At 31.9% G+C, this 10,373-nt stretch overlaps 3 protein-coding genes across 4 annotated transcripts; 1 reads left to right on the top strand and 2 right to left on the bottom strand.

Moving 5' to 3' along the window:
- LOC134254349 (carbohydrate sulfotransferase 15-like) lies at positions 1-10,145 on the bottom strand (the record flags this gene model as incomplete). The annotated part of the gene is made up of 6 exons (XM_062736875.1): positions 1-527; positions 722-869; positions 8,367-8,538; positions 8,940-9,096; positions 9,450-9,575; positions 9,944-10,145. Coding segments are annotated over 6 exons (1,068 nt in total), but the record flags the coding sequence as incomplete, so codon positions are not given.
- Positions 1,738-5,211, top strand: LOC134254346 (uncharacterized). 2 transcript variants are annotated; one of them, XM_062736872.1, is made up of 5 exons: positions 1,738-2,082; positions 2,577-2,636; positions 2,867-2,967; positions 3,876-3,950; positions 4,347-5,211. In XM_062736872.1, exons 1-5 carry the CDS (start codon positions 2,069-2,071, stop codon positions 4,457-4,459), a joined length of 363 nt encoding a protein of 120 aa, XP_062592856.1. In that variant the 5' UTR covers positions 1,738-2,068; the 3' UTR covers positions 4,460-5,211. The 2 variants fall into 2 exon arrangements, with proteins under 2 accessions (XP_062592856.1, XP_062592854.1); XM_062736870.1 differs by having other exon boundaries at positions 2,515-2,636.
- On the bottom strand, positions 3,455-6,713 carry LOC134254345 (uncharacterized). Its single transcript, XM_062736869.1, has 4 exons — positions 6,332-6,713; positions 5,969-6,199; positions 5,297-5,438; positions 3,455-3,789 (listed from the first exon to the last, which is right to left on the bottom strand). Exons 1-4 carry the CDS (start codon positions 6,658-6,660, stop codon positions 3,472-3,474), a joined length of 1,020 nt encoding a protein of 339 aa, XP_062592853.1. The 5' UTR covers positions 6,661-6,713; the 3' UTR covers positions 3,455-3,471.
- Positions 10,146-10,373: the final 228 nt, after the last annotated feature.

Genomic DNA, 10,373 nt, shown 5'->3' with positions numbered 1-10,373 from the left:
GTTATGAATAGTAAGGTTTCAGAATACTGCTGTATATCTTTATTCTTTTCATAAAAGTCTGAAAGTTACATGGATTGGTAGACTTTTGAATGATACTTGTCCGTCGAGTTGGAAAGATTTGCTAAAAAGCACTCTTCAAAATGTAGCATGTATTGTGATTCTTTGCAGACAGATACTAAATCATTTGTAAAATATCATGAAAAATCTATTTTTATTATGATATTCATTTCAATACGACCATTAAACTCTCAGAGAGATTAGGCATCATGTTTTATTTTCATAATATACTTTATAAAATTGTGTTACATTTTCATTATTATTAACAATAACACTGCTTTGTGATCGCCATAGAAATCTTTCATCGTTCAATATTTTGTATAAGTCTTGTATATCAGAACGATAAAGATTTTCTAATATTTGTCTTGTTTTGGGGTACATGGGCGGTTTTCCAATCTTGTCTTTGGTAACATAAACTCTTTCTGATATCGTAATATTCAGTTTTTCTAATTCATCATCAGTCATATCACCTGAAAAAATAACATATAAAATAATTATAAAAACCTCTAAAATACTTAAAAGACATGTAAAATTATTGTTATGATCAATATATTTTTATACCAAAATATGAAGGGCAAATGATGATGACAAATTCAATGTTGAAAATATTTCTGGTATTGAAAGAAAAAATGCATTACAGACACTTTAAAATTATAATACTTACGTAATTCCAGAAATTTGAATACTTTTCTGACAACAGAGGACACGTTAGATGAGTAGTCTTCTGTACGTAGAATTAACATCTGATCACGTGGAAATACTGACAGCCATTCTCGTAGATAAACGGCGTTAAATCCTAAATGTATTCTCGTCTGAAAATCTGAAAAAAAATATTGAAAGGAAATTTTATCATTTTAAATCTTTTGCCAAAAATCTGTTACAGACTTACGAACCTTAAACTTAATTTGTTGAATGTGAGCTATAAAATAATAATACGAAATTAGATGTAGATATAGTTATTTCACTTATTTGCGTTCAAATAAAAATTTTCACAAGATTTTGAGCATGAATAATTGAATAATTATAACCTCACGTTTTATAGTTAACATGACCTTATGTCTTTTTTTTTTTGTGGAGTCGGTAAATATATCGAATATTGTTTCAAATTTTTTATATGTTTGAAACGCATGGCGCAATTGTTTAAATTGTGTAATATGCAGAGTCATATAAAGTTACAAATAGAAATGTTTTCTTAATTCTAATTAACTGAAATTATCAAAAATATGCCACATATATATGTCTTTAAATGTTTTGCACTGAATCAAAGTAAAATCCGAACACTAAAGTAAAAATTATTACTTATAAAGTTCTTTGGAAGTCGTATTGAAGGTTTAGTTTGAGAACCATTTGAAGTTATTTTGCTATTGCAATACTTCTTATAATTACTATTTTATTACTATTTTGAAGTATTTCACCTAAATACACTGTATGATAAAACATGCGTCAAGTTATGGACCTAAAAAGTGACTATCGATACATACTCGTATATACATAAATGTGTATTTTTCTACACGGTAATCCGGGGGAACCGGGGTAATAGCTGTTGTTGAAAAGTCTTTACTGTACACCCTTACTTCTATAATCTTTATATTGAACTGTCATAAAAACCCTACAAATCTCCCTATAAATTCTATTGTGCTTTTCAATCGTTTTATTTTTCATCTTATTAAAGACAATTCGCGAATCGCCAATTTTCCCGGGATAACTGACCTGACCAATCAGATAAAAGGTATGACGTAGAGAAAGCGTCACCAAAAGTTGCGTGGCGGAAGGTTAGACAAACAAAACTACTACTGTACAGTAGGTCAACACATTCATACGATTGTTATGGTTAAAAGATGTGCATTCGGACTTTGCAACAGTGACAGTCGGTATCCGGCCCGGAATAAGGGGGTGATATTTTACCCATTCCCTAAACCTAAAACAGATATTGACAAATGCCGACGGTGGATCAAGGCGTGTAATCGCCCCCACAAACAACTCAACGTCGACAGGATAACAAAAAACACTTATGTCTGCTCCAAGGTATGTTCAATTATGTTGTTAATATTGATCGTAGCATACAAATTTACGCTCTTATAAATGATTTTGCGAATTTAAACAGAAGTTACGTTTATTGTTAGCAAAATCAGCCAGAATTTCCTTTGTTGTTTTTGAACATCGTCTGTCATGTCCCCAATTATTTTAAAATATATCGCAAATGCCGGGGCTACTGCCTGAATAAAATGTGTTTTATAGTGTATTAAAGAGGTTAACATGCATTTCACATCATAATCCTCGAGAAGTGAAAATTTTGCATATGATTTCACTTTAGTAATTTTTTCAGTACCTATTTGGTAGATCCCTGATTATACGTATATCTTTGAACTTCTAAAGAATAATTGAGAATAGGCCTATGTGTTTATCTGAAAAATTGTTTGGTAACATGGTTAAGATTCATGCTATATTTGATTGCAGCACTTTATGAATGGCTGTGGTCCTACACCAACATATCCTGACCCCATTCCTCTGACTTCCAGCACACCCAAGCCATCTAGACCCCCTCCAAAGAACAGGGGAATCTTCAGCAAACAGTCAAGGTAAAATTAAATCATTAGTATATATTATTTCCATGCACATTTTATAAAGAAAAAAAAATTAAAATAAAAAAAACTGCTTTTTTTTTAAATTGTAACTTTTATATTTCACTTGTAGTTTATTGCCTCCTGGTCTTTTATAGAGCAATGCCTATAGTTTTGTGTTGATATATAGATGTGAAACATTTTGTTGGTAGATCAATTTTGCAGTGACCTTTGTTCTGTAATTTCAGTGAATCAGAAAATCAGGAAGACCCTGATAATCAATGTGAAGAATCTTCTCAGCATGTTACTGCCACTGGTGTGTCAACTTGCTCTCAAACTGAGGAAAAATGTAAGTGCATGATGCCAGTTTGATTTATGAACATTACCCAACATAGATGCAGACAACAGTTTATTCAATAAAATCATGAAAATGACAGAAGTATATTTCAGTTAAATTTGAGACAAGTTCTTTCATAAAATGAACATTAGGATATATTCTTTCGACATGTAATTCTTTTCGAGTAAATACAATGAAATCACAAAAAGAAACACCGGTGACCAGAAGTTGTCCTTGAACTTGGAAATAGAAGGCGTGAGATTTTTTTAAAGTAATTTTTCCATCAGTTTCAAGTAAACAAAAGTTGGGAAGGGAAAGAGAATCTTGAATGGTCAAGTCTCGAGCAGAGTAGGGGCACTTAATTTCAACAATTCCACTTACACCTCCATCACAGACAATTCCATCTGGAGTTGCCCCTAGAAATGGCAATTCTGGATTAATGCACAGTCCGCAGTCATGTACATGCAATCCCTGTCTTTTAACATACATCTCTCTGGCTTTCTTTTCATTGGAAATTTATGACGTGGAAGTAGACTTAAATGCTTTTGGTTCTAAAATACTTTTGACATACTTCAAAGAAATAGTTTTCCTGTGTAAAATTTCGTAAAATTTGGACGCTGTGAGTCGTGTTTTTCTCTCTAAATGCCATCTCTGTGAATGATATTGTTCTTGTGTTTCCTCTTGAATTTCATGAGCTTTGTTCAAGTCTATTGCTAGAGATTCTGATAAATGTTTATATTTATCTGGTAGTAAAACTGGACAGATATAGGGCAATTTTAGATCTCCACATTTTGTATCCACTGCCTTTTGTACTTGTGGCTCATAGAAGGATGCCTGTAAAAAAAAAATAAATGAAAATGCTGCATTGCATTATGAAAAACTAATACATGTAAATACATTTTATTTGCAATTTATTCCAGGGGTTGAACCTATGGATGTTTTACTACTGGCTGCTGAAAACAAGAACATTTTGGAGGAAAATAGAAGCTTAAATGGTAAACTTCAGACTGTATATGGAGCATATGATCAACTTTATAAGAAGACTTACACAGAAAAAAAAATGTAAAATTGCAAGCTGAACTTTCACAGGAATTTAATGTTGATGTCATCATTGGTGATGCAAAACAATTCAAATATTACACAGGTTTAACACCTGATCAGTTTCTTGGAGTATATATTTTTTTGGTACCAAATGATCAAGTTATACCAATACAGTTTCCATCAAACAGATCAAAAGAAGTCATGGCATTGAATTTGAAAAGTCAATTATTTTTAACAATTATGAAATTGAGACATGATTTTCATTATTCTGACTTGGCTTTTCGATTTAAAATTAGTAAACAGACAACAAGTGTTATTTTTACGCACTGGATCAATTACATGTTTTTGAGATTTGGAGAGCTTTCCATCTGGCCTCACAGAAATGTCATCAAAGAAAATATGCCACCCAAATTTAAAGAAGAATTTCCGACAACTTTTGGTATTCTTGACTGCACAGAAATAAAAATCAACAAACCATCATCTCTTAAGGCCCAATCACAAACCTACAGTGACTATAAAAGCTGCAATACTACGAAAGGTTTAGTAGTGTGTGATCCAAGGGGTTCAGTTACATTTGCTTCCATGTTATTTAGTGGCGGTATATCTGACAAGGATATTTTTGTGCGATCAAAGTTTGAAGACATGCTCAAAGACTTGTTGGATGAGGATTACCTACTCCAAGGATATGGACTCATGGCAGATAAAGGATTTAACATCGAAGAGGAAGTAGAGAAATGTGGGCTGCAATTAAACATACCACCCTTTGCAACCATTGGAAAACAAATGACCAAGAGTGATGCTTTACTAACCAAGAAAATAGCTAAACGTAGAGTTCACGTTGAAAGAGCTATTGAGAGAATCAAACGTTTTAAAATTTTATCTGGAAAATTCAAACTCTCTTTATTTACTTTGATTAACCAAATATGGTATGTCTGTGCTATGCTTTCAAATTTTTTTCCTCCTTGCATTAAAAACAAAACCTAAGTCAAAGCTTTTAATTTTTTAAAAATAAATATTAACCAGTTAAAATGCATTTCATACATGTAATGGGGTATTTTCTTGACTAAACGCATTACCCTCAGTATGTAGTGTATAATTATGTATTTTATTCATGTTTACCGGTATATGCATACATGCAATATTGTTGTTATTTGATGAAATTTAATTACATGATGTACCGGCATATCACATATGATAAAGTATTAAAATATTGACTTAATTATAGTACTAAAATATATGTTCTGCCTGAGAAGTAGAGAGAGCTAGAGAGAAGTAATCTGAATTATAGTACAAAACATACATGTGTGCTTAGACCACTTCCTATTCCAACTTCACCCAAATGGGTCATTTTCCTCTTCATGGGATTTGACACCAAGTAACTGATTGGCAATCCTTTTAAGGCTTTTAAATGGTCAACATCTTCTCCATTCACATAAATCTTCCTAAAAATACAATGTACCCTGGTAATGAATTTTAATCAAGAAACTTTAAAAATTAGATTATAAATACATACATGTAGAAATTACAAATTTTAATTGTTGCTAATAGTAATGTTATTTAATTTATAAGGTTTTAACGATATTTTTGGTAAGACCAAAAGAAAATATACTCTTGTTTCCTGTCCCCTGACCAAAAGAATTAGGGTCGGTAGGTAGGGAAGAAATTTCATTTTGGGAAAAAATTTTATTTTCAAAACTCAATGAATGCAGTACATATTCATATAGCATGTAATAACAAGAAAATGATATGTTAACAGTTTACAAAGCAAGTTTGTTAATCAAGATTTATAAAGTACAGGTATCCTGTACAGTTGTGATGTATTAATTCAAAAAATATCGTTGGCCGACTTCAGTATTTTAGAAAAATAGTTACCCCAAAAATGAAAATGTAATAGAAACTATTAGGGTCAAAGGGTAAAATGTAGGGTAGGTCCGGTGACAGGAAACAGGAGTATTTTTTATTTTGGCCTTACCTGCATTCTGTCAAAACATTTTCTACAGGTTTCTGTTTTCTATCAGGGTGGGGTTTAATAATGCAAATTTGGGGAGCAGCAGAACTTTCAATCTTGCTTCCTCTTGGCACAGACCACTGCTGGGGCATACTAGTACATGTTAGATTATCAGGGACTGCTTTAAAACCCATCAGAATCCAATGCTGAAGAGCCATCAGCAAGCCAATAATGTGAGAACATGACCCACTGGCTCTGGAAAAAAAAACGAGTGTCGGGTTTAATTTTACGATTTTCACAGCAAAGATATCGGAATATTCAACATGTTCAATGTATCGATAAATCATATGCATCAAATTTTAAAACAAAACATACCCAAAAACATACCCAGCTGTGCATGAACAATGCGCCAAACCCAAGGATCCTGGCGATACGTCTATATTTAAAGAATGCTGAGAGTCATTTTTCCGTTGGGAGCGGTGACATTTTGCGGAAATTCGGACTTCATTCTCCTTGTCGCTTTTATACAATTTCACCCTCTCGAAATAATTCTCACTATAATACTTAAAGCCTTGCTGCCTTGCTTTCATGGAAATTTCTCCCTCTATATAATTTTCGGATATGTCATGAGGTAAGTCGGATAAAATTGCAAAAACGTGTTGATCTTGCCTCTTTGCAGCCATCTTTATAAAGAGATGTTTGTCTAACCTCAGCATCCGTGACGTAGTTTGGGAAAAGGGGCGGGGCTTACAGAAAGCGCGGCGATTCGCGAATTCAAACAAAGTATAGACTCTTAAATATGAATTATTTTTTTGAGTTGGAAATAAATCTGATTAAAATCATTACACCAGGTAAAACCGCAATGTAGTCCGTAAATAATACATGTATTTATACCTTCAACTTTTAATAAATTTTACACTACTAAAGTAATTAAAAGCATGTTTATTTATTTCAGGACTTTAATAATAATTTTTACGCATTTGTCGTTGATAACATCGTTAAAAGTATACAGTTTCTCATCTCTCGATCACTAAAATGTCGCGTATGACGTCATACATTTAGACGTTGCGCACGGTGTTGATACTATTATAACCGGTAGAAATACACGAGTCGGTACTTCGTATAATATTTTATTAACGTTCCAAACTTGGTGTTTACTACACGATCTATGTGTCGGCGTGGACTGTAGAATGTCCAGCTTCCAACTGATAATCATGTATGAAACGGCCAACTTATAACAATGATGAAATAAACAATTAAAATGAAGAGTTACTCTAAGCAGATGGACATAATTGACATAATTAAATTAACTGAATAATAATTAACATGTTCACTCAGGCACAGGTGGCATCAAATGTCTTGCGATCAAGGTCTTTAATTATGTTTTACTTGGCACTATCAAAGAATATAATTGTGACTCAAAATCTATTCATTTCACACGGTCACACTATAATATCCAACTCTTTATGTTACAAAGAATTCGGCGGTTTTACGATGTCATATTAACTTAAAATTAACAATAAAATTATTCATGTTATCCAAAGTAATAAATAATTCTAAAAATTCTCTTTTAAATTGTTTACATTTATTTTAACTATGATGAGGCATAATTCGTTCTTGGTCATTACTGCGAAATTCCCGTGTCCGACGTTACATCAATTATTGTTCGCGCAACTACAAGGTATGAAAAATGCACTTACAATTTTCTAAATTAAATGAAATTTAGGAGATGCAATAAAATATATTCATTCTTTAAGATATTGTTGAGTTTTTAACATCATTTTATCAATTTCATGAATTTGGACTGGATGTACAGTGCGTAAGTAAAATGTCTAACAGAAAAAAAATTCGTTGTAAAAGGAAAAAAGATAAGGTTTTGGTAGAGCAATTTTGATGGACCTGGCCATGTGTTTCTTTCTGTCTTTTTTTTGAAGATTTTAAATTTTTTATGAACTTAAGAAATCCAATTTAGATAGGGCAGGTCGAAATCATTTACGTTCACTGGAATGTTAAAAATACATGTATTAAACATGCACTGAAATGTGATTTGGGAGAGTTTCCTACGTAAAAAGAGAATTGTGAGTATCAAGTTTATGTACCCAGAACAAGCTCTTTCCAACACAAAGGTTACTCAGAAAATACATGTAGCAGGCCAAGAGGGTTATAAAGTGAGCAACATTTGTAAACAAATGCTTTTTGGTTATAGAAGAGTTGAAGACATCAAAAAGTTTTTATTAAATTACATCTCCAAATCAAGTCAATTTTCTGTTATGCATATCTGGAAGATTAGTAAAACTGAGTTGGTTGAACATAGTGAATGAAAAAAACAACAGAAACAAGTTTACTTTTTGATTAACCAACAATGAATATATGAACGATTTTGAGTGGAAAATAATTAAAGTAGCAATAGTTAATTACTTACTTTTCCCTTAACTAAGGCTGCATTAATATTAAAATCAAACAAACAAATCCTCAAACTTCTTCGTGTGCGACATCTCTCAAGAACATTAATCGCTTCTAACACAGCAAGATGAAAGGTGGTTTGATTCTTGATGCGCTCTCCATTGTCAATAAAATAGTAGTCTGAATACAGTCTTAAAGAAATTAAATGACATTAGAATGTTTAAAGGTGCATAGACACAGATTTTAATTTTGTAAAAGTTTGAGGATGTGCCAATCAAACCCGTCCAAAAATTTAAGTTTTAATAACTTTTAGTTGAAATAAGATTTTTAATATGTTTTCCTGTAAAATGCTTTTCATATAAGTCGTGATATTATACAGAAAATATTAACTTCAAATCTGTGTCTATGCACCTTTCAGACTTTCTAGTTTCAAAACTAGAAGATGAAAATATTCAGCATATCTATGTGGTAAATATGTTTTTGTTCAAAATGTTGGCTTGTATTATTGAAATCTTGGATATTTTCCTTTAAAAAATCCAAAAATCTTAAAAATCAACTACTCGTATGTTATTCTGTGGTGTTTTTCTTTTACCTATCTACTGGATTTCTGAGTATAACTATAAGTTTTACGTCAGGATTTATGTGTTTTATGAGATGTGGAGTTAAATATCGGGGTTCGGCTAGTCCCCTGTTCTGTGGTATCATTTTCCATCCCCGGAAATCCCACATATCCATCGGAGTTCCGTCCCCTGAAAAAAATTAAAATAATCATGAGCATAGGATCCTGGACCATTAAACTTAGAAGTGCTTAATTTTGATCCCCAAAATTACAGTGAAGAGTGAGGGCCTCAGAAGTGAAGCTGTCAAAGCTTAATAGCCTTGAAGCCAGACTAGGGTTCATTTTATCACCCATGTCTATAACACATTATGTTAATTGTAGCTTTTTGTATTTCTTATTCATTGAATGATAGAATAAATTCCATAAAAATTATACAAATTAAAAATCAAGTATTCCAGTTCATTTTTTGTAAAAAAAAAAAAAAATGGAAAAAAGAAAGAAAAAAAAAACAAATAACGAACCTGTCCTTAAATGCCAACTCACCTGTGATAAGCATTGTCTTGCCATCTTTTTGAGAGGCGTTACTTAACAAAGCAGCCGTGTTACTAAAATAATTAACGTAGTCTGAGAAATATGATTTCCTTGTGTTCGCTGACCATAACCAATAACCTATGAATAATAGTATAAATATACTTTTCTAAAAATCAAGTAAATTTACTTATAATTCTGCCACTGAAAACTACATGTAATTGTGAACATTTTCTAAATTATTACTGTATATCTAAATACTTAGTATCATTAAACTAGGAGATCAAAAAAAAAAATCTTAAGTTTGTGTATGATAATATTAAGAACACACACTGGAAGAGTACTGCAACTGCTTTGATAATTTCTATAATCGATTTGAATCCTACGCTTAAATGATTAAATTCTGAAAATTTGCCCAATTCAAATTTGAAGAAAAAAATTGCCCAATCATAGCCACTTTTACTCCTGTGAATAAAATATTGTTCAAAGAAATTGAAAATTAGACGAACCATATCGTTTCCAGGACCACCACATGTTTTCTTTGTTGTTGGTGTTCACTACTACATCTGGGTGTCGCGATATTCGGGTAAAGAGGTCAGTTGTGCCACATTTATCCATTCCTATCACCTGAAAATATGGAAGGCATTTCAATTTTCCACTTACGGACTTCCAGCATGGGTTTTTATGCGAGGTCGAAAAATTAAATTGCGACTGAAAAAAATAGTTTGGTGTTTAGAAATGTATAGCTAGAACAAGAAAACATTAATAAAATACATGTATCCTTAAGGATATCCTATCCTTAGCCAGGAAGGATAACTCTAAAAATTAATATTTAATTTGAAATGCATTAAAAAATAAAACTTTTTCATGCAACAATTTTCATTTTATTCATCTTTATTATAAGATTCAAGGTCTTTGGAAGTCGTAGAAAAAGTCTTA

Source organism: Saccostrea cucullata, unplaced genomic scaffold (assembly GCF_032062105.1).
Source record: "Saccostrea cucullata isolate Sc308-1 unplaced genomic scaffold, CSIRO_AGI_Scuc_v1 ctg3886, whole genome shotgun sequence".
In the NCBI taxonomy this organism is placed as follows: domain Eukaryota; kingdom Metazoa; phylum Mollusca; class Bivalvia; order Ostreida; family Ostreidae; genus Saccostrea; species Saccostrea cuccullata.
The sequence above is the reverse complement of the archived record's forward strand: the minus strand, read 5'-3'. Positions and strand labels throughout refer to the sequence as shown.

Bases quoted from the DNA above. Each gene is read 5' to 3' on its own strand.
- LOC134254345 (XM_062736869.1), bottom strand. From the start codon at position 6,660: ATGCTGAGGTTAGACAAACATCTCTTTATAAAGATGGCTGCAAAGAGG. The intron at 6,200-6,331 runs GTATGTTTTTGG...TTTTTTTTCCAG, and splicing joins CATTGTTCATGCACAGCTGG to AGCCAGTGGGTCATGTTCTC. The intron at 3,790-5,296 runs GTATGTTTTGTA...TTTTTTTTACAG, and splicing joins GAAGTGGTCTAAGCACACAT to GCATCCTTCTATGAGCCACA.
- LOC134254346 (XM_062736870.1), top strand. From the start codon at position 1,885: ATGGTTAAAAGATGTGCATTCGGACTTTGCAACAGTGACAGTCGGTAT. The intron at 2,968-3,875 runs GTAAGTGCATGA...AATTTATTCCAG, and splicing joins CTCTCAAACTGAGGAAAAAT to GGGTTGAACCTATGGATGTT. The intron at 3,951-4,346 runs GTAAACTTCAGA...CATGTTTTTGAG, and splicing joins GGAAAATAGAAGCTTAAATG to ATTTGGAGAGCTTTCCATCT.